The 13165-nt window shown below is 54.2% G+C and overlaps 1 protein-coding gene and 1 pseudogene across 1 annotated transcript; both read left to right on the plus strand.

Annotated features, from left to right (window-relative positions):
- Nucleotides 1–7674: 7674 nt before the first annotated feature.
- On the plus strand, nt 7675–8596 carry LOC114221778 (olfactory receptor 226-like; annotated as a pseudogene).
- A 1399-nt stretch (nt 8597–9995) lies between these two features.
- On the plus strand, nt 9996–10561 carry LOC114221760 (U6 snRNA-associated Sm-like protein LSm3). The gene is made up of 2 exons (XM_028119871.1): nt 9996–10183; nt 10416–10561. The coding sequence occupies exons 1-2, from the start codon at nt 9996–9998 to the stop codon at nt 10534–10536; spliced, it is 309 nt and encodes a 102-aa protein (XP_027975672.1). The 3' UTR covers nt 10537–10561.
- The last annotated feature ends 2604 nt before the right edge of the window (nt 10562–13165 follow it).

Genomic DNA, 13165 nt, shown 5'->3' on the forward strand with positions numbered 1-13165 from the left:
CATCATAATTCATCTCATCAACAGACAAAAGAGGACAAATATTATGATCATATCAAATGTGCAGAAAAAGCTTGACAAAATTCACACCCTATTCAGGATAAATAAGCTCTCAGGAAACTAGGAATAGAGGGGAACTTTCTCAGTCTCATAAAGAATATCTACCAAAAATTCTCTGCATTTAACATCATCGTTAATGCTGAAAGACTGAATGTCCTCCCTTAAGATCAGGAATTTAGTGTAGTGATGCCCATTCTCAGCACCCTCACCCAACATAGCACTGGAAGTTCCAGCCCGAGCAACAGTGCAAGAAAAAGAACTAAAAGCATACATGTTGGAAAGGAAGAAATAAAAAATATCTCTATTTACAGATGACATAATTATTTGTGTGGAAAATCCCAAGAAGTCTACAAAAATAAAACTCTTAGAAGTAATAAGTGGATTCAATAAGATCATATAACACAAGATCAAACACAAAAATCAGGTGCATTTCTACACACTAACAATGACCAGGTGGAACCCTCAATAAAAAATGTAATACAATTTATAATTTCTCCAAAGAAATGAACTCAACCTAACCCTCATATCTTATACAGAAACTAATTCAAAATGAACGATGGGCTTAAATGTCAAATGTAAAACTATAAAACTTCTAGGAAAAAAATTAATAAAATCTTTGGGACCTACAATGAGGTAAAGCATTCTTAATTTGAAACCAAAAACAAAATTCTATAAAAAGTTATATTGGACCTTGTAAAAACTAAAAATCTTTGCTTTGTGAAAGTATTGTGAAAATACCCACTGGGAGAAAATATTTGCAAATCACATATTCAACGCAAGACTTGCATTCAAAGTATTTTAAAAAAACTCTAAAAACTCAACATGAAAAAATATTCAATTAGAAAATGGGAATGCATAGTCATTTCACCAAAGAGGACATACAGATGTGTCATATAAGAACATGAAACGATGTTCACCTTCATTAGCCGTTAGTAAATGCAAACTAAAACACAATAAGATATCACTACAGAACTACCAGAATGGCTTTTAAAAAAATTAGTGGTAATACCAAATGCTGGCAAGAAGTCGAGAAACTAAATCACTCACACATTGCTGGTGGGAATGTAAATGGTACAGCCACAGCCACTCTAGATAATTTGGCCTTTCTTTCTAACCCAAAAACTAGACTTGCCATATGACTCAGTTGGGCACTGACCCCAGAGCAGCGAAATCTTATCTTCATGCAGAAACTTGTACTCTAATGCTCACAGCAGCTTTATTCACAGTAGCCGAAGAGTGGGAATTACTTAATGCCTCTCCAAGGTTCAACAGTTAAATTGTGGTGCATCCATGCATGGAACACTACTCAGCAATAAAAAAGGACTGAGCTATTGATACACACAAAACAACTTGGATGAACGAACCTCAAGGAAATTATGCTGAATGAAAAAAGCCATCTCAAAAGGATACATATTGCATGATACCATTTATATAACATTTCTGAAATAACAACAGAGACGAAGAACAGATTAGTGGGCTAGGTACGTGAGGGTGTAGGGGTGTGACTAGAAAGGGGCAGCACCAGGGAGTCAGCGTGATTCCTGTGGTACTCACCTGAACGTACATACGTGATGTGACTGTGAGTTACACGGACACACACATGAGAACGTGCACAGCCAGTGAAATCTGAACTAGCTCTAGGGATTGTACCCATGTGGATTTCCTGCATTGTTTACAGTTTGGGACAGTTAAAAATAAATCTATTAAGAACATTCTTGTACAAGTCCTTTGGTGGACGTATATTTTCATTTCTCTGAAGTAAGTACTTTGGAGTGGAGTGGTGGGGTCATTCGGTAGGAGCAGGTGTAACTCACTATGAAGGGCCCAAACTGTTTTCCAAAGTGGTTGTACTATTTGGGGCTTCAGTTCCTCCACATCCTCTCCACTCATAAATTTCTAGGAAATGCAAACTAACGTACAGTGACAGAAAGCAGGTCAGTGGCCGCCTGGAGAGGTACTGTGGGGAGGGGCAGGAAGGAGGAAACTTTTGGGGGGGGTGGAAATGCACATTCTGTTGATTGTGGTATCAGTTTCATGGGTGTATACATATGTCAAAACTAATCAAATTGTACACTTCAAATATGTGCTATTTATTGTACATCATTTGTACCTGGATAATGCTGTTTTTAAAGAAAGATTATCCTCCCACAAAGAAAACCCTGTGCCCGGAACCAACAGAATTGGCAATGTGTATAAAGCATAATAATGGTGCCCACAACTGGCTCTTTCCCCAGGACTGCAAAGTTGGTTTGCCATTAGAAAAGCCATCATTGTAATTTGCCACACTGAGGTACTAAGGGAGAAAAATTATATTATCCTCTTAAGAGAGGCAAAAAGTTTTATATTAAAAAATGTGTTACAATTAATAAATACTTTGCAAACTAGGAGTAGCCCGGAACTCCCTTAATCTGATAACAAGTATCAAACCACAACCCACAGCAAGCCTCCTGCTCTCCAAAACCCAGTCAGAGACCAGAGGCAGCGCAGGGCTGCCCTCCCCACTTCGACCGTCTCTGCCCTGCCCTGGGGGCCTTCACCAGTGCAGTGGGTTATGAGAAGAAAGTCGTTAGGACTGGAAATGAGGACAAAGCCCTCATGGCCCACAGACAATGCCAGCGGGAAAGAAAGGAATCCAGAAGAATCTGCAGCTAAATGAGTACAATCCACGACAGTTTAGCAAGCTCACAGGGCACAGTTAATAAACAAAAAGCAACAGTTTTTCTACATAAGAGCAACAAGAAACAGAAAAGGAATTATTTTAAAAAGCTACCACTTACAAAAGCAACAAAAATATTAAACATCTAGGAATTACTGTAATGAAAGATGTGGGAAACCTTTACACAGAAAACTGAGAGACATCACAGCGAAGTTTAAGTAAGAAAGAAAAATACACCCAGTTTACAGGTCAGAAGACTCAATCTTGCAAAGACATAAAATTTCCCCAAATTAACTACTGAAGGAGGGAGGCTAACCCTGACAAAATGACTCTAAAATTTACATGGAACCCCAGATGGGCGTGAGTAGCTGCCAAGCCAACTAGGAGCAGGACCCTGCAGGTCCAGCTGGATTGGCAGCAATGCAACTGTGGGCGTCTCCAACACACGTCAGCCAGCCAGTGTGGACGGAAGCAGAGAGCATGGTCAGGAGTGGACGCCCTACTTCTCGAAGGCCAGCGACAGGCAGGGAGGCCTCCTGCCCAGCTGACAAGGGCACTAGAGTGGGCAAGAAGTGGGGTGAGGGCACGAGGGTGCTGCTACCCGGGGGAAGCGGGGCGTGGGCTGCGCGGCTGGGCCTGCCTGCCCTGTCATTTCCAAGCCAGGAGGCTGCAGCCTGTGTCTCTGCGATGTCAGCAAAGGCAGAAAAAGGGCGCCTGGGTGGCTCAGATGGTTAAGCGTCTTCCTTCGGCTCAGGTCATGATCCCAGGGTCCTGGGATCGAGTCCCGCATCGGGCTCCCTGCTCGGCGGGGAGCCTGCTTCTCCCTCTGCCTCTCTCTCTCTCTCTCTCTCTGTCTCTCATGAATAAATAAATAAAATCTTTAAAAATTTTTTTCAAAAAAAAAAGCAGAAAGAAAGGTGGAGACCCGGCAGGAAAGGCCAGGGAAGGGTCCAGAGGTCAGCACAGCCTGGAGCAGGAAAGCCCCCAGGATGTGTGTGGATAAAGATAAGGTCTCTGTGGGGGAAGCAAGAAGTCAGAGTCCCTGCCCCTTGGCTTGTTTTCTGCGGAGGGGTGGGCGCTATAGGGTTTGGGAAGCCTGCCTGGGGCCGCAGAGGGCCTCTGGGTCTGCTGGAGCTCACGCTGCAGGGACAGACTGGAGACTCTGCTGGGGACAAAAGGGTGAACACTGACGCTGGAGTTTGGGGATGGGTGGCAAGCCCAGGTGTTAGGCACCCACTAAGGTGGGACTAGGGGTGCTGTGAGCGTGACATGAGAAATGGGCAGCACCTTAATCTCCACACCTTGGATGCAGAGGTGAAGTTCTGGGCCAGGAGAAGCCAGGGGTGTCTGCGGAAAGGGGCTGAGATGATGTGGGGAAACAGGACCCCGGGAAGCAGGAAGCTGGGGAACTGTGGGGAGCACTGCCGGTGGGTGCTGGGATTCCCAAGTAGAAAATCTCCAGCCAGCCACCAAAACCAACAAACCAGCAAGCAGTCCGGGAGCCCAAGATACACCTGCCTGAGCACAGCCTGCAGAGGGCCACCTGACCTCCCTACTGGAGAGGCACTGTGGTGCGAGGCCCCCGGGAGCGTGCAGGGGCGGTGGGGAGGGGGGCCACAGATGTGCACCAGGGCAGGAAGCCCCGAGCAGACCAGGGTAGGGGCTGAGGCAGTCGCATGAGTAAGACAGTGTCTTCCCCTGGAAGGTTCCAGCCACCTCTCTGCAAAGCAGCCTGGTTGGCCCAGGTGGAACGCAGGGCCGTGAGGTCCAGAGGGTGGTCAGCCCTGCCCAGGAGCCACAGCTACTCCCCAGCACCAAGGCCCAGTGGGAAGGGGTGGTGTAGGGCTGAGTGTGGGCACACAGACCAGCAGTGTATCTGAGTGTCCTCCCTTGGTCCCTCACTCGGGCCACGTTAACGGTCACCTCAAATTGCAGCCTGAACAGCTTAGCTCCAGCATGCTTGAAGTCCCTCACCAGGGCAACTGAGGAGTCGTTTACAGCAGTGGAAAAGAGGCTGGCCATCTTGACTCATGTCCGCAGAGGGACAGCCCTGCTCCCAGCTCCTTCCTCGTCCCGCACCCTCATCTGCCGGAGGCCCCAGTCCTTGGTCCTCCTCCCAGCCTCGCACCTTGTGGGACCCCAAATGCCCATCTCCAGGAAGGCTCTGAGCTCCAGACGCACGTGCCCATGTCCCCACCTAACTTCCCCTCATCTCTAAATCTGCACACCAAAAACACTTACTCCCAACCCGCCCCCCCCAGCCCTCCAAAACCCACCAATCCCACACCGTTGGACTCCTCGTTCTTCCACATCACGCCCGACCCATCAGCAAATCCAGCAACATCCTGCCCTACCACAGCGATCCTTAGCTCCGGCAGCAGCCTGAATGCAGCCCATCTGGGCCCCGCCAGTCTATTCTTCCCAGCAGCCCTGCTCTGCCCAGAACCCCGCATGTCTCAGGGGCACCACCAGGCCATGCGCCCACCCCGGGGCTCAGCCGCCGACCCCGCCCCAGCTCTCTGAGTCCAGGCCAGTCCCAGCATGCACCCTCCCCCTCCACACGTGGAGCGCACGTCCCCTCCCCCTCCACACGTGGAGCGCACGTCCCCTCCCCCCACACGTGGAGCCCACCCTCTCCCCCCAACACGTGGAGCCCATGCCCCCTCCCTAGGCTGTGCAGTGGCTGGTGCCTCCGCCCACGCTCTCCTTCCAAGCTCTCTCCAGGATTCTGTACAAAGCTCTGACTGCGCCCCAGACTTCCTCCCGGTCCCTACTGGCCAGAGCACACGTCACCAGCCCCTCGTCTCCTCCCTCCAGCTCCAGAGCTCCACACACAGGAGCTTGACTGCTGGATGCCGTATCCAGAGCCCGGAGCCCTCCCGGGTTGAATCGTGAATATGAGTAAATGTGACTTCTATAAAATGACTCTGCAGCCCAGGAACACGAGGCCATGAGATAGGGCAGCCCCAGAGATCGGGGCTCCCCTGAGGCCAGGACCCCACCTCCATGCCCCATGGGACAGCTGAGGGGTCTGAGGCACAGAGAGACCAGATGTCCTGTCCCAGGCACAGGTGGCTGGGGAAGGTGGGGCTTGAACCTGAGCCGCCCGTCCCAGTGCCCACACCCTGGAGCTCTGGACTCTGCTGCTTCTTGAAATCTTTGCAGGATGAAACTGCGTGTACCTGCAGGCGTCAAGCAGATACTGGGCAGTATGCAGAGGAGAGAGGTGAGGGCGCCTGTGGCCGCTCAAGGGCAGAGGCCAGGAGGAGTCCCGGGGAGTTCTGGGGTTCTGGGAGGAGGCAGGAAGCTGAGAAGGGGACATGAGCTGGGGCCTAGGGGTGGAGGCAGCCACCCTGCCCGGTTCTAAGCTCAAGGGCCTCTCCAAAAAGGGGTGGGGGTGGGGCCCCAGGGCAGCTGTACCCTGGGGCATCTACTCCACCAGGGAAGGGGGGCCACCCGCCACACCCTGCTCAGCCCCAAGCTCAGTCTGAGGCCTCGGTGGACGAGGCCTGGTGTGGGGGAATGCCCTCTGAAGGCTCACAGCAGCAAGATGCAGAACAGAGCCCGAGTAAGAGTTTAGGGGTTTTGTCCTCCAAACCCATTCTCCCGTATATCAGCCAGCTTGTTTAGCACACTCTCACTTTCACATCGAGTGTGCAGATCCACTCAGGGCCACGTTCTGAGGCACTCGGGGTGCAGGTAAGAAGCTAAAACCCCAACCATACTACAAATGAGTGCATTGGTTTTTAAATGGGTTTTGGAGATCTAGAAGCACAGCCTGTGACCTGTGGGAACGTTCCTAGAATGGAGAGCACAGGCTGATTGGCGGCAGGGTGCAGGGGGACCCTGGACAGGGCTCAGCCACATTTTGGGGAGCCCCTGAGCCAGCAAACCCATGGGTGGGCAGGGATGAAGGAAGCCGGCTTCTGTTTTGAGGCTCTGGCCCTTTCAATCCTGTGAAAACAGTTCCTTGTAGCAGCGAGGAAGCTGCCCACCAATCCTGCCCGTCAATCCCTCGGCCACCATTGCAGGGACCGGAATCAGGGCGCACAGGGAGTCTGGCCCTGAGGACCTCCCTGCAGAGCTGTGGCTGTATCAGCGTGGCTTGGGCAGAACCAGACAGGAGCTGCACGTGGAGTGAGGCGGCGGAGGGCCGGACCCCCAGGGCCTGGGGAGGGGCCTCAGCTCCTGGGAGCTCCAGGGAGCATGTAGCTTGCCTGGCCAGGGTGTCAAGGGGACCCAGGGCGGGAAACTTGGCCTCCTGCATCCCTCCAACTCCCTGGGATGCTGAATTCTCCTAGGGAACAGGCACCCCATGAGTGGCCATGATCCTCATTGGCCCCCCACTACACATGCCCATGGACGTCCTCCTCAGCACCCCATCCCTCCCGGAGGTGTGGTACATCTCCACTTAACCTGACGGCAAATTCTGGGGCTGTCATCTCAAGAACAGACAAGGAAGCTGCGTCTCTGGGCAGCGGGTGCCTTCCCCCTCACCCAGGAAGATGGCAGGAGCCCAGCTCCGGGCCCAGCCCTTTCTCGTCCACCCCAGGCCGCTCACTTGCCCACTGACCCACGACACCCATTCTTCCGACCTGGGTGACTTTGGCCACGGCCTCCCCCCTCCCCATCAGTGGGTCCAAGCCAGGCCTGGGGTGGGTCCTCATCCACACCTGTTAGCAGGTCCCCAGGCCAGGCCTCTGAGGCCTTCTCGTGTGCCCTGCACAGACCCCCACCGCACCACGGCCTTTGTCTCGTCTGTGACCACGCAGGGCCGGTGGCTCCAGGGCAGAGCCCACATCTGCCCACCCCCCACCCAGTGCCCGGAGGAAACGTGTGAGGCCGCGGGCCCCGCCGTGGGCAGTCCTGGGGGATAATGACCAGGACGGGGCCCCTCCCTCCCGCACCCCGCCCCCCAGCCATCACCTAACCTGCTCCTCTGCTACCAGGCAGTGCACACCATGTCCGCCAGGGACAACTGCTCCGAGGTGACAGACTTCATCCTGGTGGGCTTCCCAGGCTTGCTGGGCTTCCCCATGTGCCTGCTGGTGCTATTCACACTGGCCTACACACCGACTGTCTCGGAGAACGTGGTCCTTCTCACCGGGATCCGTGTCAGTGCCCTGTTGCCCAAGCCCATGTACGTCTTCCTCAGCAACCTGTCCTTCCTGGAGGTGTGGTACATCTCTGTCACCGTGCCCAAGATGCTGCTCAGCCTGGCGGCGTCCCCGCTCCACCACATCTCCTTCGTGGGCTGCGTGGCACAGCTGTACTTCTTCCTGGTGCTGGCCTGCACCGAGCTCACGCTCCTGGGCGTCGTGGCTACAACCGCTACCCCGCCATCACGAGTTTCTGCAGCTTCCTGGCCACCAGCTCCTGGATCTTAGGCTTCACCGTCTCCCTGGGAAAGGTCTTCTTCATCTCGCGCCTGGGCTACTGTGGCCCCAACATCATGAACCACTTCTTCTGCGATGTGTCCCCCCTGCTGAACCTGGCGTGCTCTGGCGTGTCCGCAGCAGAACTGGTGGACTTCCTCCTGGCGCTGCTCCTCCTGCTGGGGCCGCTCCTGCTCATCATTCTCTTGTACACCGCCATCCTCGGCACCGTGCTGCGCATCGCTTCTGCCACCGACCGGCACAAGGCCTTCTCCACCTGCACCGCGCGCCTGGCTGTGGTGGTCATCTTCGACTCGGCCTCCCTCTCATCTACGCCCGGCCATGCGCCATCTACTCCTTCGACCTCAACAAGTTGGTGTCCGTGGTCTACACGGTGCTCATGCTGTTGCTCAACCCCATCATTTACTGCCTGCGGAACCAGGAGGTCAAGGAGGCGCTACGCAAGGCGGCTCGGAGGGCAGCCCAGGCCCTGAGTGCCCAGTCCTAGGAGCCTCCCCAGGACCCACGCTGGGCCTCAGTGTCTCCTGTTTATCTCCTGAGCAGCTCCACCAGGGCAAAGGGCTGAAGGCAGAGTCCTCCCTGTCCCTGCCCCTCATCTAGCGGGACCTGCCCGGGACACCACACAGGATGACCACCCCAACCCGGCTCATGGCCAGGGAGCCAATGCCTGGAACGGGCACCCCGTGTGGAGCCCCCTCGCCCTGCCATCCCCAGGGTCCTGGGGCAAATAAGACCCCGGGAAGGCAGGGAGCTGCCCGCCCACCGCCAGCAGTCCCCTGGCGGCACCTCCCTAGCAGCGTCCCTGTGACCAGCTTCCTCTCCGATGGGGGCACGCAGAGTAGACAAGGCTGGGCTTGAAAGCGATGTGTAGGCCCCGAGCCACAGCTCTGCTCCACACGGACCCAGCCCTGGTGCTGATTCTACAGGGACTCACACCCCTCCGCCCCTTCCACTTCCTCCAGCCGTTTGCCCGACTGTGGCCTCCCTGCTCTGTGACGGACCTGGTGTATAGGACCCTCCAAGCTGGCTCACTTTGGCCCTGCTGTGCAGCTGACCCTGGCCACGGCTCCCACAAGCACATCGTCACCAAGTGGAGACTGGGTGGGGGTCCACACCCACCACAGGCCTGGCTGACCAGGGAGGACAGTACCTGGATCGTCCGAGAGGAACCTCCGCCTGCTCTCCTGAGATGATTGGTACCATGGCATCAGAAGGCCCTGTGTCCCCACTGGAGCATGACTGTGACAGCCCATGAGGCTCTGCCACGGCTTCTAGGGTCACGAGGCCCGGCCCCAGCCTGTGACAGCCCATGAGGCTCTGCCACGGCTTCTAGGGTCACGAGGCCCGGCCCCAGCCTGTGCTCAAAGGCAGCCTGAGTGCTGGTCAGAAATCTCACGGTGCCTCTGCAGGATTTCTGGTTATAATTGTCAACCATGCTGGCAAGGTTGGGGAAATCTAAAATGTTCATCTTGGGCAAATGACAATGGGGGTTTTGAGCTTCATTCTCTGGGCCACCACAGAAACACACTAGACACTGAACGTTAAGGCTGCTCATTCAGCATGCACACACTGGGCTCCGTGGGTGTGATGGGCCATGCGATGCAAGGAACAGGGCACAAGTCCCCATGTAGCCCCTTGGGCCAGGACTGTGGGCAATCCCAGCACAGACTGACCCATCGCTGCATCTTGCCAGGTGTCTTGGCACAGACTCCAACTGCCGTGGCAGCCACCAGGATAGAGCAAACGGCCCATGCAAGCTGCCTATAGGTCTGAAACCTTGAGCACTTCCCTCTTTCATAATGGAGGTCCTTCCAAATCAAACTTCTGTAAAGTAATCACTTTAAAAACTAGGGTGAAGAAAAAAAAAAAGGCCCAGGGTTTGAAACATGGCGGACGACATGGACCAGCAACAAACTACCAACACTGTAGAAGAGCCCCTGGATCTCATCAGGCTCAGCCTGGATGAGCAAATTTATGTGAAAATGAGAAATGACAGAGAGCTTCCAGGCAGATTACATGCTTATGATCAGCATTTAAGTATGATATTGGGAGATGTGGAAGAAACTGTGACTACAAGTCACAAGGCGCCTTGCGTAGCGCCTCCTTGACCTCCTGGTTCCGCAGGCAGTAAATGATGGGGTTGAGCAACAGCATGAGCACCGTGTAGACCACGGACACCAGCTTGTTGAGGTCGAAGGAGTAGATGGCGTATGGCCGGGCGTAGATGAGAGGGAGGCCGAGTCGAAGATGACCACCACAGCCAGGCACGCGGTGCAGGTGGAGAAGGCCTTGTGCCGGTCGGTGGAAATAGAAATTGATGAGGAAACATACGAAGAGATATATAAATCAACAAAACGGAATATTCCAATGCTTTTTGTCCGGGGAGATGGTGTTGTACTAGTTGCCCCTCCTTTAAGAGTTGGCTGAAACAAAGAATTTATCATGTATGGAATATAGGAACTTTTGTATGATTGCCTCTTTAAATGTAGAAGACATTCAAAAGAGAAACCTGTGTAAATTTTGATATTAAGAAATGACCAAGGATTCTTCCACTCCTGAAACGAGTTGATTTGCAGATAACTAAAAAATTCTTAAGCTAAAGGGCATTTTAATTTTTTTCCAACCCTTTCAATAAATGTGATCACCAAAAAAAAAAAAAAAAAATACCTAGGGTGAAAATACTACTGGCTCACTGGTCTGACAATTAATAAAGCAAGCACTGAGTACCAGCCTCTCGCTGGAGCTGCTTGGCCCTGCAGAGACCAGCTGGGTCAGGGAACTCACAGCCTGGCTTAGTCTGGAAGCAACAGAAGCAGCTCCGGTCGGGGTTTGCCACACAACAGGGCCCCCAAGGCCAGGGAGACACGACCCGTTCCAGGCGGGGCATGGATGCCAAGGATGGGTGAGGACGTGAGTCAGCCCCAGCGAGTGTGGAGTGCCCCACAGGAGAACAGCAGTGTCGGGAGACCAAGCACAGCTGCAAACCAGAAGGTGCTGGAATGCAAGGCTACCAGCATGGCAGATGTGTTCCCCGAACATCCTCCTGCAGAGGTGGAAGCCACTTTAAACAAAGTGGAGACGCGCTCTGATCTTCATGTTGGAGAGACAACTCTGCAGCTGGGTCAGAGGGACAGCCCACCTGAGCAGAGGGGGAGAAGTCGGAGATGGGCTGCGGGGGGAGAGGGGCACAGGCATAAGCAGCCCAATCAGGCGACTAGTTAATGTTGGGGGAGTGAAAACTAGGGGTCATGGACAAGGCCCCAGTGTTGGCTTGGGCTGCTGGGCAGGTGCCCCCAACTGAAGACAGAAAGAACCCCCAGAGCAGAGATGAGGTGGGGAGCAAGCAGGGGCCTGATGGAGGAGTCTCATGGGCTCTTGGACTGGGGGCCACGGGGACCCACTGAAAGCACAGCTGCATGAAATCATAATTTGAGTTTTTAGACGATTGCTCTAACTTGGGGAGGTTCTACAGGATTTGGCCTTGTTCTAACATGGGACACGGAACACAGTGTGGAAGCAGGAGTCCAGGGATAAAGGAGCCAGTGTAAGAAGCCCAGGCAAGGGGCTGGGGCGCCTCAAACACAGCACAGTGGGCAGGCGTGTGAGGCTGTGGGGCAGCCCTGAAGGTGGGGCCCAAGCTCTGTGAGGCGCTGAGGCTGGGGGTCCACTATCCACCCACCCAGATGGGCAGGTCCGGGGAGGAGGGCACTGGAACATCCAAGAGGTGGTCCAGTCCCTGGCTCTGGAGCTCCAGAGAAAAGGGGCCAGAAATAGAACTTTCAGAGTAAGCTTATAGAGGGAGAGCACAGTCAGGAGCACAAGAAGGTCACCTACCAGGGGTGAAGAGCAGAGGAGCAGAGAAGACCCCTCAGCAAGGGAGCACTGAGGGTGGAAGAGGTAGCCCACAGGCCGCCCCACACCCTGGTCAGGGTGGAGGTCCCCACAGGGCACCAGGTGAGGCCAGAACTGTTCCCCTGGGTTTGTCAGCAGGTGGCTCAGACATCAGGTGGGAGGGGAGAGCAGTGAGGGAGCGGGGGGTGGGGGGCAAGCTGCTGGGTAGCCAGAGAAAGGGTATTGAGGAAGCGCTGGCTAGGGAGGTGGGCTGCTGGAGGAGGCAGCTGTTGGGGGCAGGGGTCTGCTGGCTGTCCCTGCAGGGTGGTGGGAAGAGCTTGAAGGGGGAGCGGTAGAAACAAAAGGGACAGACCCCATTCAGGGCGGGAATGAGATGCAAGGAACAGGCCAGAGCCTCAGCTGGGAAGGAGGACACCACCACCCGCCTGGGAGCCCAGCCCTCAAGCTCCCCTAGTTCCGAGCAGACCTCCATTTGTTGTTTTTTCAGACTTTTGGAGACGTGTATTTCCAGTGGCTACTCCTTTCTTTTGCACACTGTGAAGTTGGGGGCCATTACAGCAGAGAAGGAAGAGGCTGTTTTTCCTGTCTGAGCAGCAGGGGGAGGTCAGTGTCCCTAGGCCTGCAGTGCTGAGCCAGACTGCCCCCCATGCCCCAGGCCAGGATGACCCACTAGCAGATGAGGAGTCGGAGCTCCTGTGGCCCGCGACGCCTTGCCACCAGTGGTCCTGCTGACCACCCCCAGGCCCTCTCCAAGGGGGCCTCTGCCTCCCAGGCCCAGCCCCCAGCGAGGATTCAGTTTTTGGTTAAAGATAGCAGGTTGAGCACCACATGCTCCCTCCTTAAATCCCACCAGACCGTTGCTAAAGGAACCCACCAGATAAGGACAATGACAGAGGGGACGGCAGCAACAAAGCCCCAGAAACTGGATAAATGGAGTGGACCCAGCAGAGCAGAGAGGACTAAAGTGCAAAGACCAGAAGGAAGGGGTTTGCCTCACAGATGCCTCTGAGACTGTCTTTACTCATGGCTGACATGATGAGCAAAGAGGAGACTCGTAGAGTCTACAACAAAGCTTATTATTCAAACATCAATTGTATTTCTATATATCAGCAACAAACAATAGGAAATTGGAATATTTTCCAAATACCATTTCCAGTATGATGGGAATTAAAGAGGGCACCTGATGTGATGAGCACTGGGTGTT

This window comes from Eumetopias jubatus, unplaced genomic scaffold (genome assembly GCF_037043125.1).
Source record: "Eumetopias jubatus isolate StellerSeaLion01/CBP00866 unplaced genomic scaffold, mEumJub1_p1.0 scaffold_17, whole genome shotgun sequence".
Lineage (NCBI taxonomy): Eukaryota > Metazoa > Chordata > Mammalia > Carnivora > Otariidae > Eumetopias > Eumetopias jubatus.

Excerpts from the sequence above, each read along its gene's own strand:
- LOC114221760 (XM_028119871.1), top strand. The coding sequence starts at position 9,996 with ATGGCGGACGACATGGACCAGCAACAAACTACCAACACTGTAGAAGAG. Across the intron at positions 10,184-10,415 it reads GTGGAAGAAACTGTGACTAC|AATAGAAATTGATGAGGAAA; the intron begins AAGTCACAAGGC and ends CCGGTCGGTGGA.